The sequence below is a fragment of the Bos taurus genome, chromosome 15, assembly GCF_002263795.3.
Source record: "Bos taurus isolate L1 Dominette 01449 registration number 42190680 breed Hereford chromosome 15, ARS-UCD2.0, whole genome shotgun sequence".
Lineage (NCBI taxonomy): Eukaryota > Metazoa > Chordata > Mammalia > Artiodactyla > Bovidae > Bos > Bos taurus.
In genome coordinates this window covers 64,985,980-65,003,488 of record NC_037342.1, presented here as the reverse complement: position 1 = coordinate 65,003,488, position 17,509 = coordinate 64,985,980, and the positions used below count along the sequence as shown (strand labels likewise).

At 41.4% G+C, this 17,509-nt stretch overlaps 1 protein-coding gene across 1 annotated transcript in view; it reads right to left on the bottom strand.

Moving 5' to 3' along the window:
- The window catches only part of CAT (catalase), a 35,945-nt gene that overhangs the window by 7,746 nt on the left and 10,690 nt on the right, over positions 1 to 17,509 (bottom strand). The window contains exons 2-9 of the mRNA NM_001035386.2: positions 14,871 to 15,042; positions 13,324 to 13,434; positions 12,159 to 12,289; positions 11,505 to 11,609; positions 10,790 to 10,915; positions 6,441 to 6,632; positions 5,828 to 5,980; positions 2,181 to 2,319 (exon numbers count right to left, since the gene is read on the bottom strand). Coding sequence (NP_001030463.1) covers positions 2,181 to 2,319; positions 5,828 to 5,980; positions 6,441 to 6,632; positions 10,790 to 10,915; positions 11,505 to 11,609; positions 12,159 to 12,289; positions 13,324 to 13,434; positions 14,871 to 15,042 — 1,129 coding nt within the window. The remainder of the gene's footprint in view (positions 1 to 2,180; positions 2,320 to 5,827; positions 5,981 to 6,440; positions 6,633 to 10,789; positions 10,916 to 11,504; positions 11,610 to 12,158; positions 12,290 to 13,323; positions 13,435 to 14,870; positions 15,043 to 17,509) is intronic.

The window sequence follows — 17,509 nt, the reverse complement described above, 5'->3', positions numbered from 1 at the left end:
TTGGAGGGTTTCAGTTGGGCCTGGGTGCAGTTCAAACATGCAATCATGGGATTCCTGGGAGCTCAAAGTTCTAGCTCTGCTCTTTCAGTCACCAGACACATGGACTGAGCCCTGAGACACTCACTGACTGCTGCGGGGTGGTGTAGCGGTCAGTGCTGGATCCTGAATCCGGCATTTTTGACTTTTCCATTCCAGCACATACTAGATTGCCATCACGGGACTCTACTTCACTATTTCTTAAAGGTGTTTAAGATGCTTGGGGTTTCTTTCCTTTATTGACTACGACTTTATTTAATTCTATTGGGCTGGCCAAAAAAACCCAAACGAACTTTTTGGCCAACCAACCCAACAGCTTCACTTTTGCTTCTCTCTACAGATACATTTTTTAAATATTTTTTTAACTTTGATATTTCTAATATGTCACCACTGATTTCTCTGGACTTAGGAAAAATAATGACAAATGCAATCAAAACATGTATTAAGACTTCTGGAATAAATTTTGAGGCTTTTTTTTTTCCTTTTGGCATGTTCATTTTCCCAACTATGCTCTGCCTCAGCTGATGTATACAGAAGCTTGTGTTATCTGAGTACATGCTGCCTAAACAGAAAGGATGGCTTGAAAAAACATAACAAGTGGTCTGAACAAACCAATCTGGATTTAGAATTTTACCCAGGTCCCTGCTGGAATAGACAATCCTGGGTGGATACATCACACTGTACATCACACTGACAAAGGAACCAAAAGCTTGTAGGAAGACAGGGGCCCCATACTCCTATGGAGTCCAGTTACCAGCCCAAGAAATTCATTCCAGGTCAGCCACGTCCATGTGAAAAGCAAAGTTCTCCATAACAAGCCATCACAGTGATTTTCTGTACTAAGAATTAGTTCTTTGAAATGTACCAGTTGGAGTAACTTTAAAATTTTATTTCCAAATAAGCTCTGACCTTTACTCAAAGTTGGAGTTGTCCTCAAGTCACTGACTACTGGGAAAGATTAAGCTTTTTCACCAAACTGCAAGGGAACAGGTCAAACTTTCTACTTTTAAAATTAGGCAAGAGGGGTGTCAAAGTAGTTTTTTCACACATACGCCACCATAATAGTAAACAAGAATGGTAAACACAAAGCAATTACTTATTAATGACATCCCAAAATATATAATGAACCACTTTAATACAGCCGGGCTTCCCTGACAGCTCAGTTAGTAAAGAATCTGCCTGCAATGCAAGAGACTCCAGTTCGAGTCCTGGGTCGGGAAGATCCACTGGAAAAGGGATAGGCAACCCATTCCAGTATTCTCGGGCTTCCCTTGTGATTTAGCTGGTAAAGAATCCACCTGCAATGCGGGAGACCTGGGTTCGATCCCTGGGTTGGGAAGATTCCCCTGGAGAAGAGAAAAGCTACCCATTCCAGTATTCTGGCCTGGAGCATTCCACGGACTGCACAGTCCACGGGGATGCAAAGAGTAGGACACAACTGCACAACTTTCACTTAATACAGCCAGTCTCAACAACAAAAGAATCAAGGACTATTAATGAAAAACAGTAACTTTAGTATAAAAACACAGAAGACAGATAGAGGAGTACCGGTTACTTTGGGCAATTATACACCAACACGTCAAGCCTCAGAGAGCAGAAATACTGCAACCACCCAATACACGCAGTTAGTGAGCATATTAACTTGTTGAATACTTGGAAGAGGCTTAATGATAATAATCGTAACAAGATGCAAGGCACAAAATTATATATATATAAGCTAATCTTAAATGTGTAACAAATATTCACAGGAGAGACTGGCAAGAAATACAGCAAAATCAATGTCAGTAATAAAATTAATTAAAAAAAAAAAAAACCTGCTCCCTAAGTTGGATGATATCCTGCAGTAGCCAGGGTGAAAGATCTTTCTCCCTGCCTTTCACTGTGAGATGGACAGAAAGTAAAATCTGAGGTGGGAACTCTCAATAAAACATATAAAATAGATAAAGGTAAGAAGAGTCCTCAGGCAGCTGAAACCTTCATTGCTGGGCAAGAAATACGTGGTGGGCACAAGCAGCCATATGGGGCTTCCACAGAGCAGGAGGTCCCTGGGGCAGCCTGAAAACCCGTGGGCTGATGGGGCGCCCCAACCCCTGCCCAGCAGTGCCCCCCGGCACCCTCAGAGCGAGCCACCTTCTGAGGCTTACCCTGATTGTCCATCATGCACATGGGGCCGTCACGCTGGTAGTTGGCCACTCGAGCACGGTAGGGACAGTTCACAGGTATCTGGAGATAGTTGGGTCCCAGGCGGTGGCGGTGAGTGTCAGGATAGGCAAAAAGGCGGCCCTGCAGTTATAAGGGAACAGACATTGACAATGTGCAGTAAGAGACAAGAGAGAAACAGCCCGTGAACTTCACTGGCAAGCGCTGAACACAGAGCACCACAGAGCCCTGACTGTCCGCCCAGTAAAGACCAAAGTTTCTTCTCTCTCACCAAATGAGCGCTCCCTAACTGAATGGGCCTTAATCTTCCACATCATGCAGCCAAAGAGCCACAAATCTTCACATCTCTTCTAGATCTTAATTCCTTTTTTTCTCAAATAACAAGTTAGTGCCCAGGCTTGAATTCCTTCTTATTCCTGGGACTTCCCTGGCAACCCAGGGGTTAAGACTCCAATGCAAGGGGGACACGTGTGACCCCTCATTGGGGAACTAGGATCCCACATAGTAAGTGGTGCAGCCAAAATATAAAAAAAAAAAAATAAGAAATAAAAATGATTTCTGTTTCCAAGGACACATTACATTGCAAAACAAACTTGCTAGAACCCGACTAACTGGAGTCATGAACTAATTCCATTCCTCCCCACTCTCTCACTCCAGGGGAGGGGTCAACCATTTGCTCTTAACAAAAAGAAGCAGATCTCTACAAAACCAACTATATGGGAAATTATTAAAAAAAAAAAAAAAAACACCTTTTGTGTTGCAGCCTGGTTTATGTCAGATACACTTTGAGCTCTGAGACTTTCTAGATATTAACAAAGTACTACACAAAGAAAGCCATGGTATAGGACGATGGCCCTACGATGACACAAGGCCCTGAATCAAGATTAAACTAAATCACATATTTACCAAGGCAGGAGATTGTGCAATTTCTTTCAATTAGTGTTGAAACAAAAACCTTGATGATTAACTCCATATAAATCTTAGTATCCAATTATTTAAATATTCTCATTATTCAAAGCTCTACTCACAAGCAGTTTTCTTTAATTGACTTTATTATTGGCCTTGAATCTGAAAGAATATTCATGCGTGCGTGCGTGCTAAGTCACTTTAGTCATGTGTGACTCTTTGCAACCCCATGGACTGTAGCCTGCCAGGCTCCTCTGTCCATGGAATTCTCTAGGCAAGAAAACGAGTGGGTACCCATTCCCTTCTCCACGGGATCTTCCCAACCCAGGCCTCGAACCTAGGTCCTCCCGCATTACAGGCAGATTCTTTATCATCTGAGCCACCAGGGAAGCCTGAAAGAATATTCTTATATCACTAATTCTACGGGCCAGCCAAAACACAAATCAAGTTGAATAGGGCAACTGATGTGATTATTTTGTTCAAATCACTCAGGCCAACATGCTTAGTCCAGTCTTGCTCTTCTGTCCATAATCTGCTCTTGGCTGAGTGACTCTACCTCCCATAATCATGAGTCTAAAGTAATATTCAGGGACTTCCCCAGCAGTCTAGTGGGTAAGACTTCATCTTCCAATGCAGAGGATGCAGGTTTGAACCCTGGGCAGGGAGCTAATAAGATCTGATATGCCTCTCGACCAAAAAAAACAAAACATAATGCAGAAGCAACACTGTAACAAATTCAATAAAGACTTTAAAAATGGTCCACATCAAGAAAATCTTTAAAAATATTAAAAATAGAGTAATATTCAGATGACCGGCCATGCAACCATGAACAAAAGCACCTACAGTTTGGAGCTGGTCGCCTCCTTCTGCCCAAAATGGACTAAGCTGTGCTCTAACCATACCAATAGGACGGAAGGTACAGCTGGCCACCAGCAGCCCCTGGATGGAGCCTCATCATATTGTTCTGATTTGGGGTCACCTTGTATTTATAAGGCGTCCCCACCCCACCTGCAGGTAGAGACCTTCCAAGTTAAGGCCCAGAAATGCAGACAGCAAGGTCACACCCTGACCCCACCTGAATGAAGGCCTTACCCAGGGCCCTGTGCCCAAGCTCCTTACCCAGGGCCCTGTGCCCGACCTCCCTGCTGGGCCGGGGCACAGCTCTCCCACTCCAGCAGTCGACTTCTCCACTCCTGATAAACTGTGAATCTCGGGAGGGAAGAAGGGCTGCCCCTGCATCACCAGGCACTCAGGGGACAGTCTCTGGGACTCACGTTACACTACTGAGTGCTTTTCACCATGGTCCAGTTTACACTTTGTATCCCCAAGTTTTAAAATTTAATAACGTGTTGCCTTTCCACATTATTGTTGAAAACACTGTCCATTAGCGTTCAACTACTACCACCTGGTCATGCGTTAGTTCCCATCAGAGTAATTTCCAAGCCCTCCTCACTGGCTCTCCTTTTCCAAGCCATCCTTCCAACAACGTCACCCTAAACATTCCTGCCAAAAGACTCTTCCTAAGACCCCATGCAGATTCTATTACTTACCTACTCAAAAAACCTTGGACAGTTCCTCAATGCTCATCAAAAGGCTACCCAAGTACAATGGTTCTTCCCTGCTGTATGGCCTCCTGCTATAGCAGCCACGGCAGTCTATCAGTAGACAGGTATTCAACCCACAGCAGTCAAATTAAATTAAAAATTAATAGACATTTATTTTCTATAAAAGGTTCAAATGTTCCCAATGTCAGAGCAAAAAAATCGTTATTTTAAAAAAACAAAGGAAACTTAGTTCACCTCCATGGACGGCGATACCTGAACTGGAATTGGACGCTTACATAAGAAATAGCTGTCAGTCACTGTGGTCTGACCTAGGGTAAAAACTTTAACCTTTGTACCATGATCATAGTCTAAGAACACAAAAGATTGACTTACTCAATAATTATTAAGCCAGTTATTTCCCCATTAATTTCTGATCCAGATAAGAATTTTTCACTCTTTGTACTCTTGAAAAAACATACTGGAAAGAGGTGAAAAAATACTGAATGCCTAGGAACATTACCAGAGAAGGCAATGGCAACCCATTCCAGTACTCTCGCCTGGAAAATCCCATGGACGGAGGAGCCTGGTAGGCTGCAGTTCATGGGGTCGCTAAGAGTCGGACACGACTGAAGTGACTTAGCAGCAGCAGCAGCAACATTACCAAAACAAACAGTAAAACCCACTGCCTTTAATCAATGGAAACATAAACTGAGCTTGTAAAAATCACCTCTGGGTCTCTTTTTACACATGCCATCATTTTCTCTTTACATGAAAGAGAAAATGAATACAGTTATGCTGATCAAATGTTATAATCAATTAATGGTATTCCCCATCCTTGATTAGAGACTGAAAAAGAATATCCCACAAATACCTAAGGTATTTCTCCTATAACTTCTTTTAAATTAAGAGCCTAAATATCAAAGTTACCATATTGAGGGACTCACTATGAAATTTGTTTTATCCTGTAACGCTCATTTAAGGATGTTTCATTCAGTCCCACAGGACTAAAGACCCAAACCAAGGTTTAAGTGATGTCCTAGTTAATTCTTCATATAAAGATCAAGCCAAATTACACTCTGTTTGTGTGTGTGTGTGTGTGTGTGTGCGCATGCACACGTGCAAGGGCACACAGGCATGTACACACACTCCTGCCTCAGAACCTCTCGATCAACTGGGTTTACCTGGAGCATTTTGTCAGGGCTGGGCTCGATGCCGGGCGGCATGTTGCTTGGGTCAAAAGCCAACTGTTCAACCTCAGCAAAGTAATTAACTGGGTTCCGGTTTAAGACCAATTTACCAACTGGAATAAGAGGATAGTCGCCGTGAGGCCAAACCTAAAAATAATGTCATATTCACAATTACCAGACAACCAACAGAAGGAAATTACTCATAAAAATATCAGCTTTCAAATACACTGAAGCCAATGATAGTAAGTGAAAATAACATTTTTGAATCTAATAAAATGGTAAGAACTTAAGGTGAGGGCATGGGTTGAATCTTTTGCAACAGCAAACAGGAGTAAATATTGACATTTTCCCTGGGCAAAAGTACATCATCTCATCAAAATTTGTTCCCTGCTAACAACAATATATCAGGCCACCCAGACGAACTCAGTAAAGTTATCAAACAGGAACTGGAAGGGAGATGCTGGTGAGCCCTCATTCACAGGCTAGGAAACTCTTAGGTGGCTCCAACTGTTTTGTACACGACTTATAAATGCTTGACTACAATTTTTTTTTAATTAGGTGTGAAGACACTTTAAAAAGAAAACAACTTAGTTGTTAACTGACTCACCTTGGTAAGATCAAATGGATTAAATGGAAAAATTTCTGCCTCACTAAATGTCATGACCTGGATGTATAAAGTCCAGGAGGGGTAGTTGCCTGTGGCAATGGCATTGAAAAGATCGCGGAGGCCATAGTCAGGATCTTCGTGGGCAAGTCTTGCTGCATCTTCAACAGAAAGGTTTTTGATGCCCTGATCAGTCTACAGGAGAAAACAAAGAAGCTCAACCTGAAACTTACTGGCAAAGTTATCAAACTTCAATCAGTAATTCATTGAGGGATTGTGAGTGACACTATCCAAAGACTGGATTTTCCTGTAACAGTAACTCCCCTCTTCAAATCTGACACAAGTATGAATTTATCAGTAAGAAATTCTGTTTGCTTATCCTGATTCTTTTCAATCTCCAGGGAATCTGTCTACACATTTTATATTTAAAATTAGTCTTTCTTTCTCTTTATGGATTCCACATTATTTGAATTTTTTAAACTGTTGACATAGAGTTCACTTTCAATTTTTCGCTCATCTAGAAAATGCTACATTAGTGTCTTCAGAAAAGCCAAAACAATTTTTGCTATAAAGTATACATAACATATAATTTATCATTTTAACCGTTTTCAAGTGTTCAAGTCAGTGGATTTTTCTGAGCACATATTGTAAAATGGACTTGCTGAGTCATATGGTAATTCTATGGTTAATTTCTTGAGGAATTTCAAAAGTGTTTTCCAGAGTGGCTACTATTTGAATGTTTATACTCATGCTATTTCCAATCAGAAAAAAAAATCAAAATATATTTTTAAAGTAAGCAAATAGTTAATAAAATTAAAGGACTTTCCTCCTTTTTTAGCATGAAATAATTTTTTAAATTCCCTGTCTTATAATATCTCAAGTCAACTACTGAGATTGTGCTCAGCTAGTATTCCTCCACCCCAACTCTCTTCCTTTTTTAACTTTTTTTTAAAGAAATCATAGACTCACGGTTTATAGAGCTGAAAAGAAATTCGGTATAGCTACTCAAGCAGTTCACCAACTATGAGCAACCAAAAGTACTGGGTTGGCCATAAAGTTCATTCAAGTTTTTCCATAAGATGAACCCAACTGAACTTTTTGGTCAACCCAATAGTATTAATATTCTGACTTTCAAACAAGCCATTAAAACCCAAAGACGTTAAGTCACTTTCACCAAAGCTCCTATTATCATCCCATCCTGCTCTTCAATAGAGTTCCCACCACTATTTTATTTTGAAAGAGCCCAAATAAGTCAGGCACCACATAAATATTTCCTTCACAAAAGTCACCTCTAGAAGGCTGGCCGATGTCTAGCACAGAAATCCCAGCTCTCTCTAGCCAGTGGCAAGATTTTTTTCAGCCTGTTAGATCTTCAGAATTAGAATATGGAAGTCACCATCTGCAGATCACCCAGCAAATACACTAAATTGTACAATATTATTGCAATACCTTTCTGATTTTAACTGAAGCCCCTGGGTTTAGAAAGGTATGACCTTAGGTTAGAATAATCCAGACTGATGAGTCTATTAGATCCCACGCTACCTCAGAGCCCTTGGCTGAACAGACCCGTAAGCATCCCAATCTTTCCAGGGCCACTGACAGCTGGCACTATTTCACCATGACTAAACTGGAGTTCAGAGAACCTTTAATAACGTGCCAAGAGACAATTATCTAGAAGAGGGAAGATGGGAGTTCAGATTGTTCTAACTACAAAGCCATGACCACACTAGTTGTCCCAGATACAATCACTTAGTCTTGCTCTAAGTGACACTACACTTCTTCTTTTGGCAATTACAAGCCAGTGGGTCAACTGTTTCCTGTAACTGTTCCTTGCCAAAGGTTATAGATCCAAGTCATAGATATAAACAGGGGTAACAGTTTTCCTGTTTGATACACCCACCTAAGTTGTTCAGATAATGCTTCAAATAGGACAGAAGAAAATAGGTCCTTGGGATACCATTAAGTGGGAGCCTGTATACGTCATGAGTCCACTTCTGTCTCTGCTTATTTTAGCAGCAGTATTTGGAAACAAGTTCTTAAGCAACCAGAGGTTTTTTAAATAACCCTCTAGAGTTCTCTGGCAATGTTACTTATTCTAACCAATGCCAAAGTCATACTAAAAGAACCCATGAGAACACCTCAATTAAAAGATTCTCAAAATGTTCCCCAAAAGTAACTGATCTGATTGTATGAGAGGAAATGAAAAAAAAAAAGAAATTTTAGGCTGGAGGAGCAGCAGCGGCCAGGTGACCCAGCATACCTCCCCAGCTCCCACTGCTGCCATGAGGAAGGTCAGCTCAGAAGTTGGGGGAGGTGGGGAGAATGAGGAGCCCAAAAAGAGAGCTGCAAGGCTGTCAGCTAAACCTGCTCCACAAAAGTGGAAATAAAGCCCCAAAAGGCAGCAGAAAAGGATAAATCTTCAGACAAAAACGTGCCAACAAAAGGCTAACGGGGAGGAGCAAAAGGAAAACAGGACAAAGTCGCTAACCAAGGGACTAAAGATGATCACCTGCAGAAAACAGAGAGAGCCCGGCCTCTGATGAAGCAGCAGAGAGAGAAGCCAAGTCTGATCAGTATCACACACCCAGTGCTATCAGTGGTCCCTGTCTCCCTTCTTGTACAATCCAGAGGGATGTTTTTTTAATCAACTATTTGGTAAATCCAAGTTTCTTAGTAGCTTTAGAAACAGTTTTAAGAAGGAGGGAATCTTGGGACTTCCCTGGTGGTCCAGTAATTAAAAATTCACCTCGCAATGCAGGGGATGTGGGTTCAACCCTTGATCAGGGAACTAATATCCCACATGCCGTGGGGCAACTAAGTCCATCTGCCACCACAAAGACCCAGCACAGCCAAAGAAGTAAATAAATATTTAAAAAAAAAAAAAGAAGGAAAGTATCCCACCTTATCCAATTTTTTAAGTGTAAATGCTTTTTTTTTTTTAAATAAGATCATTTGCTGGTTGGTTATTTTTTGGTACAACCATAAAGTAGTGGGGTACTGAATATGGGAGGCTTTGATTGTCTTGGGTGTCAGCTTAACAACTCCATAAATGAGGATAGCTTTTCTATCCTATAAAACAAAGCATATTACATAGCACTTTGGAATTAGTTGCACACTTAATGTCTTGAACACTTTAAGTCACTTCTCCTATGTTGTTTTTGGTACACCTGTTCCCTAAATAAAGCAAACCACTGCTTGATGTTGGCTCTCCTTGTCAGAACCTTATGCACCCCGTAACATCTTTGGTTGTGGAAGTCCAGTCTTCCTAGTAACTTTGTTAACATGCTATGAATGACTGAAAATTCAAGTATGTAGTATATATGATATTAAATTGTGAATTAGTGGGACTTTTGATATAACAGCATATTAACATTTGAAGATATTGATACTTGATATACCATCAAGGAAAATTTGCCTCCAAATTTTAAGCTAGAAAATCACTGAAATGTTTAGAAAAGAATCACAACTACATGATTTTTTTAGATTTTTGGTACATATGTTACAATTGTGTACAACTTGAAATGTCTGTATACTGATCCTCAAAACAACCAATAAAAACCTCAATTATGAAAGAAAGAAACAATTTTTGTTTCCTGAAATTTATAACTGATTTTTTAATGTGTGGTGATCATAATAAATCCTTAAAAAAATAGATGGATGAATTTAAAAGCGAGGAGAAATATTTTTGGAAAGATAGCATCAGATGTTGAAAATGAGAATGAGATTGCTATTACAAACAAGAATGTCCCAATTCTGTCTTAAAGCCCTCCTGGACCCCAAAAGTATCTGTACTCAGAACAGTGTACTCAGGGCTACGGAAGGCAGAGCAAACGTGTGACTGTTTGCTAACACCTGACTCTAAACTCCAACAAAGAACTCTAGGCTAAACCAGGTAGGAATTTCCTTTTACCAAGCCGGGAGGCCTCTATAATCTCTTTATCTTTGATCTAAAACCTTAGATCTTCCTTCTCCAGGGGAAAAAAATATGTATCAATTTGCACCTGCCAGCACCAGAAATGCCGAGAGCCAGCACAAAATGAGCACTTGCCCGAATATTTATGGCAGAGTTCCCAGGGTCCAGAAAGAAAAAGCTTGACTACTGATAGCAGCTGTGTGCTATCAGCCACATGAAGAGACCAAAGAGAGACTACTTTGTTCTAACTGGGCCTCAGGCAGTGGCCAATAAGATAATCAGGGTCCTAATCAACCAGATAGATACTTGTCATTCTTGGGGGTGGAGGTAAGGGAAAGGTGGAAAAGGCCAGGCCTTGATCCTTGCCCAATCCTCAGGAGAAGTAAGGAGACGTGGGTAGTAGGAGCCTTCCACCCACTCTGCCAAAGGTGACCTATACCTTATAATGGAATTTGCAATAAACTGCCTCTCCATTTGCATTAACCAGCTTGAAAGTATGCGATCCATATCCATTCATGTGCCTGTGTCCATCTGGAATCCCTCGATCACTGAACAGGAAGGAAACCTAAGGAACAGAAAAATCAAGGGTCAAATTCTTCAGTTTAAATCAAAACATATTTTTAAAACAGTCCTAAGTTGCCAGAAAAATCTCTTAATGACATGGAACATACTAGCCAAGTGCTCACAGGAAGGGTTGCCATTTGAAAAAAATATCAAACGGAAGAATTTCAAAGCAGAAAGATTAAACATAAATCACTAATGTCCGGACTCAAAATTCTATAAAGAAAAGCTAAAACAAATCTGAAAACTAGCCTAACTTGTTCACATTCTAATTTAATAGAAAATTTGATTGGTACTACTTTCCCTTCATTTCCCTAATACAAAGAGCTTGACTTCCTACAAGAAACTTTAATCCTTAATACTGTTCAATATCAATTGATAATGGTTCAGTATCATGTAAAGTCCATGAATGGGGAAAGATGAATAAAATCGTCATTATAAAAGTCTTCAAGGACCAAGAAATCTGAGGAAGGCTCTCCAAAAGAAAGCCAAAAATCAACTCCAATAAAATATCCAAAACTGGAGAAAACTATATGAGGCATAATTAACAGTTCCTTATCAGGTGACACAGTGGAAAAAAGAGGCATTCCCACCTGATGCAGAGACTCAGGACGCAGGCTCCAGAAGTCCCAGACCATGTCCGGATCCTTCAGGTGCGTTTGAGGGTTTCTCTTCTGGCTGTGGATAAAGGATGGAAACTAAATGGAAAAAGAGAGGGAAAAAATCCAAAAATTAAGTTTACAGGACTTATGGTGTCTTCAATTCAGTTCAGTTCAGTCGCTCAGTTGTGTCCGATTCTTTGCGACCCCATGAACCATAGCACGCCAGGCCTATGGTGTCTTAATTCATTGCCTATTATTAGGTTTACAGATTATCATTTTGAACAAGACAATTTAAAAATTTTAAGCTGCAAAACCCTAAAATGAAATTTACCCTCTACACGTTTTTGAGCAGACTGCCTCTTTTTATTCATCTTTCAAGTGCTGCAAGGAAAACTGGATCATTCCCATCAAGTCAGTGCACCCCAAAATGCCAAACTAAGACTAATGATAATTGTTGTAATCTGACCTCATAAAAAGATACTAAATACAGAAAAAAATGTAAAAGGCAATCCAGCCAATCCCAATCGATGTTCTCTTCTTTCTGCTCTTCCCAGGGCTTTTCCTCAAATGCCAATCTATATGGAGTATTTGAAATCAATTTAAATCAACAAATATCTGCAGAGTGTGAAATAATTCATCACCTACCAATAGAGCATCCCTGATGAAGAAAATGGGAGTATTATTTCCAACAAGATCCCAATTACCATCTTCTGTGTAAAATTTCACTGCAAAGCCACGAGGGTCACGAACTGTGTCAGCTGAGCCCGATTCTCCAGCTGGAAGATTCAAACGGGGAAAATGAAGCCTCACAACAGTACTCTGCATCCAGGAAGCCTCAAGTCATAAAAACACTGGGGTCTGCCCTTCCCAAGCTCTAGAAGCATATTAGGTATTTAAGTGCCTGGGTTATTATTTCTACTACCCACCAGCTAATTTAGACTGAAAAAGTAAACAAAGAAATTAGCTGAGAGAAATAAGAAAGTATATATAATAACAGCTGAAAATATTACCCATTTAACATAATAAGATAGCTTTGTTCAAACAGGTAATTAAAATTTAAATTAAAATAAGAGATGATAGCTTTGTTCAAACAGGTAATTAAAAATTGAAGTAAAATAAGGGAAGAGAATAATTATGAAGATTAAGGCAATGAACAAAGAGAATAAGCAAGTTGTCAAAATTATGAGGTTAATATTAAGAAAATGAGTCAAGACAGAAATTTTTATCCTCAATTTCATTTCCTTTTGCATTTCACACAATTATAAAAATGCACAAACACAGACTCATGCAGAGGCAGAATTAATCAGGCATTGTGGTATGCTGAGATGCAATTTGATAGCTCTATCTCTGACTAGCTCTGTAACATGAGAAAAATCACTCTCTCAGAAACAGAAATAACCCCACCATGCAAAGCATTAATACATCTACAGATTATAAGCAGGATCAGTACAACACTAACCATGGGTGACACAGAGTTAACCCTCAATAAAGGGCAGTTGTTCTCATGGCTGTGGAGTAACACTACCACTTCATGTTCCATCTGAGGCAACCGCTCATAGGAAAAACTCAAGAGTCACAGGCGTGAGCTCTGCACAAGCATGATTTCCTAAGACCTCTCAACAAACAGAATTATAAGTAACTTTCTACATGTCTTAAAATAATTTTTCTACTGTAAAATGTTGCTATACTTTGGAGAAGTGCTTGTTTCCTATTGTCTGGTAAGTTTTTTCTGCAAACTAAGCTATAAATGCCTCAGATAAAACACAGAGTTGAGTCAAGCAACACCAGTAATACAAACAGAGCAACTTACCAACAGTGGAGAAGCGAACTGCAATGGGCGTCCTCTTTCCAATATGCTCAAACACCTTCGCCTTGGAGTATCTGGTAATGTCATGTGTGACCTCAAAGTAGCCAAAAGCCCCTAAGGAGGAAGACACAGAAATTGGCATCACAAGACTATCACTCAGGTCACCAGGCCCGCAACAGGTATCTGGGTGACAAGAGAAACCGGTGACTTAGCACTGGCCTTCTGGGAGCTTCCAATGATGGGAGAAGGGGAGATAACCAAACATAAAATGATGAGAGCAAAATGCAAAGCCCTACGTCACTCAGGGCTAAGCTGAGAGCTACAGAGCCAGAGCCAAAGAGAAGTGGAGCCAGAAGGAACTAGTCAGGGTTGCTGGAAGAACACAGGGTCTGAGAGGCCCTTCAGGTACAAGTAGGATCTAGGAGAGAAAGAACAGGGGAGAGAGGAGGAGAAAACACACGGAAAGGCTGAGCACTTAGGAAGCTCGCCACAGAGCCAAACAACCACCTGAACAGCATATCAGAGGCATGACGGAAAAACCCCACAAAAAAGCTGGAGACGATAGAACAGGAAATAAAGAAATTGTGTCCAATACTTTGGCCACCTCATGCGAAGAGTTGAGTCACTGGAAAAGACCCTGATGCTGGGAGGGATTGGGGGCAGGAGGAGAAGGGGACGACAGAGGGTGAGATGGCTGGATGGCATCACCGACTCGACGCACATGAGTTTGGGTGAACTCCGGGAGTTGGCGATGGACAAGGAGACGTGGCGTGCTGTGATTCATGGGGTCGCAAAGAGTCGGACAGGACAGCGACTGAACTGAACTGAAACGGGAGTCCAACAAAACTTCTTCCTTTCTATCAAGCTTTCTTTTCCCTATTGAGTTTTTTTTTTTTTTTTTAAAGATTCACAATATTTAAGTAATTTATTTATTTATCGGCTGTGCCATGCAGCCTGTGAGATCTTGGCTCCCCAACCAGGGACGGAACCCAGACCTCCTGCATTGGAAGCTTGGAGTCCTAACTACTGGACTGCCAGGGAAGTCCCTCCTTTTGAGTTTTTAGCTTTCTTTTAAATACCATCTATATCTTTTGTTTCTGTAATAAAAGCAAGATAAAAGTTTTACAGAAGTTTTGGACAAAAAGGAAAAATCACTACAAAAATCACTACAGCACATTTACAGCACATTTACACAGTCATTGACTTTGCACAGTTAATTCCAGTGTTTATCCAGTTAAGTGCACCATCTTAATCCAGTTATAATTACAGTATGTCTGTGTATTTCCATATTTTTTTGTACTAAGCTGCATAATGGAATAAAAGGAAGATTACTTTTATTTTTAGCAAAATAAAGTATTTTACATGGAAGGTTCAATCCAGGGAAATAACCATCATTTAATTACTGACTCCTCTACTGATGGACAGTTTTGCCTTTCTCCAAGGAATGGAAATCTGGCACTTCTCTTAAAGAACTCTGATCCTTTGAGAAGTAATTTTTAACCCAGGTGTTATTAAACAGTCCTTTCACAGCAAATGAACACAGCTCTCACCTGCTCCTTTGGCGTGCACGACTCTCTCAGGAATTCTCTCCCGGTCAAAGTGAGCCATTTCATCAGTGAAAACCACATCCTGGACGAGAAGGGGCCCTCGGGGCCCTACTGTCAGACTATTGAGTTTGTCTCCTACTGGATTACCACCTCCAGTGGTCAGGACATCAGGTTTCTAAGTGAACACGAGAGGAAAAGAGTGCAAGAGAGTCAATCACGCCTTCAATTTCCACTGACACAGGGCACATCATTTTGCATTTTTACATCTGCTACTCAAACTCTTTTTAAATTTCCTGTGTGAAAAGTACTGAAATGTTACAAAATATGCAGCTGCCTGAAATTTTAATTGGGTCACAGAAATCCTATGAAATGCTGAGCAGGACGATATCTAGATAACTCACCAACTTGCTCCCCCTCTGGTCTAGGTATAGCCACCAGGCTCCACACAGGAAACCCCAGGTAGAGATCCCCCTAAAAGGGATTATATGTCATATGCGTTTAACACTGAATATCCAAACTCATAATGAGAGATGGTCCCCAGGGAAGCTATGCCTCCACCTGCTTTACACAGATTTCCAAATACTTCCTGACCACCAGACATGTCAAGGCGAATGACCCTGTACAGTGCAGTACGCTGCTCTCAAGCAGTACTCAGCCATCTGCAGCATCTCTTCTCAATTCCAAAAGAAGTCACCGGCTTTTGTCATCACCGAAAATAAACAGTTACTGGTAAGATGGATTACAGCATTAATTTTCGAAAGATGCCAAATGTCTATGAGATGAGATAGGTTGTTTCACTGTAATTAAAAATTAGATCCACCCAATTTTCCCATTTCTATTATAGCAGGAGCCCTTCAGCTGTCCCTTCTCTAGGGTGGGAGCAGCATTTTTAAGCCTCTCGTGATCCCGGGCAGCTTCATCTTGCTCTGTGGTCACATTCTGCTTTTGACAGCAGCCAACTGCCTCTCCCACAACCTTCCCCAGTCCTCCCCTGGCTACTAGCAAGTTAGTCAACTTTTCATGTGCAAAACAATAAAAATGGCAGGGGAGGGGGGCCAGTGGTGGGGGGAGAAGAGTATGTGAGAGAACACCAAGCTCGGTGAGAGGAACGGTAAACGGGCCAGAGGGTCATTTCCATCTTTGCATCCCAAATACAGAAAGGCGCTGCTGCTGAGAAACTAACGAGACCACATCCCAAGACTCCTCCTCAGGACCAGGTCAGGGTGATAAAGTCAAGACTAAAACCTACGCCCAGAGGAGGCAGATGCAGAGCCAGCTGGATGAGGGCATGAGCGAGTTGAAGGACTAAAGAATGAGATGGTCTCGCCTCGTGACAATGAATCATGGAATCTTAGTGTGGCAATGCTGGAACGCTGCCGTCACTGGGCCTCCTGCCCACCCAGTGCAGGAATCTCCTCCATGACATCCATCCCCCCAAGAAATGAAACCTGGGTTTGTAGGTCAGTAACATTCAGCCTCTCTTCTAGTTCCCTGGTCTAATAGATCAACTGTCCTCTCTTTTAACACCTTTCCAAGCCAATGGATATGCAATATGTCTTTAAAACAAGTGTGGCAGGAAAAGATTCAACAGTCAGCAAGACAGAATGGAGGTCATGGTCAAAGATCAGGGAGGAAAAGACTCCTGACTTCAGGCGGTGTTTAGGGCAACATCAAATAAGAGATACTGAATTTAAACAAAGACAGAGAGTAATCACTAGATGAAAAGAAGGACACAGTATATTCACTGAGATGGTGAAAATTAACAGAGTTAATGCAATGAAGCTTTACTAAATAAAGTAAGTGAAGGTGGAGCTGGGAAATGGACCATCAAAAGCAAAATTTTAAAAGTCATTTCTGAAAAAAAGCCAGTTCCATGCAGTAAGCATTGCAATTAACCCCAGAATAGATACAATTTGTTTTGATTTTTGTTTAAATCAAACTTCCAGCATTCTCAAACATTTAGAATAATTTTGAACCTGATGCTAGGAAAGATTAAAGGCAGGAGGAGAAAGGGAGGACAGAGGATGAGATGGTTGGACGGCATCGCCGACCTGATGGACATGAGTTTGAGCAAGCTCCGGGAGTTGGTGATGGACAGGGAAGCCTGGCATGCTGCAGTCCGTGGGGCCGCAAAGACTTGGACATGACTGAGTGACTAAACTGAAGTAGAAAGCAGTGAAAACCAGCCCTCCTGGGCTACAAGCAATGACAAAAATGTCCCAGAACAGCAAGACCTGGAAGATGGTACCTGTTTAAACGAGTACAGTCAGATGAAGCCACTCCCTGCATGTGCTGAGAAGGCAGAGGTGATGACAAGGGAGGGGAGTGGTAAAGAAGGGAGAAAAAATGAAAAGCCTACCAAAGGCAGAGGCAGCAACTGTCTGGCAGTGGTGATGAGAGCAACAAGTCAGCGGACTTCAGCCAGAGGCCGGGAAAGACGGGGCAGGAGGGAAAAATAAGTGGGAGCTTGTCTGTCGGTCAAGGACGTAAGAAGCAGCCACAGTGCACCTGGGTCTCATTAGTTCAACAGCCCCATGGCGGACCCCTCTGCAGGCTGGATGGCAGGCGTGGGGTGGCGGGGGAGTGGATTTAGCACTAGGGCCCCCCAGGTGACTCATTTCAAGTCACTCATTCACTGTCCT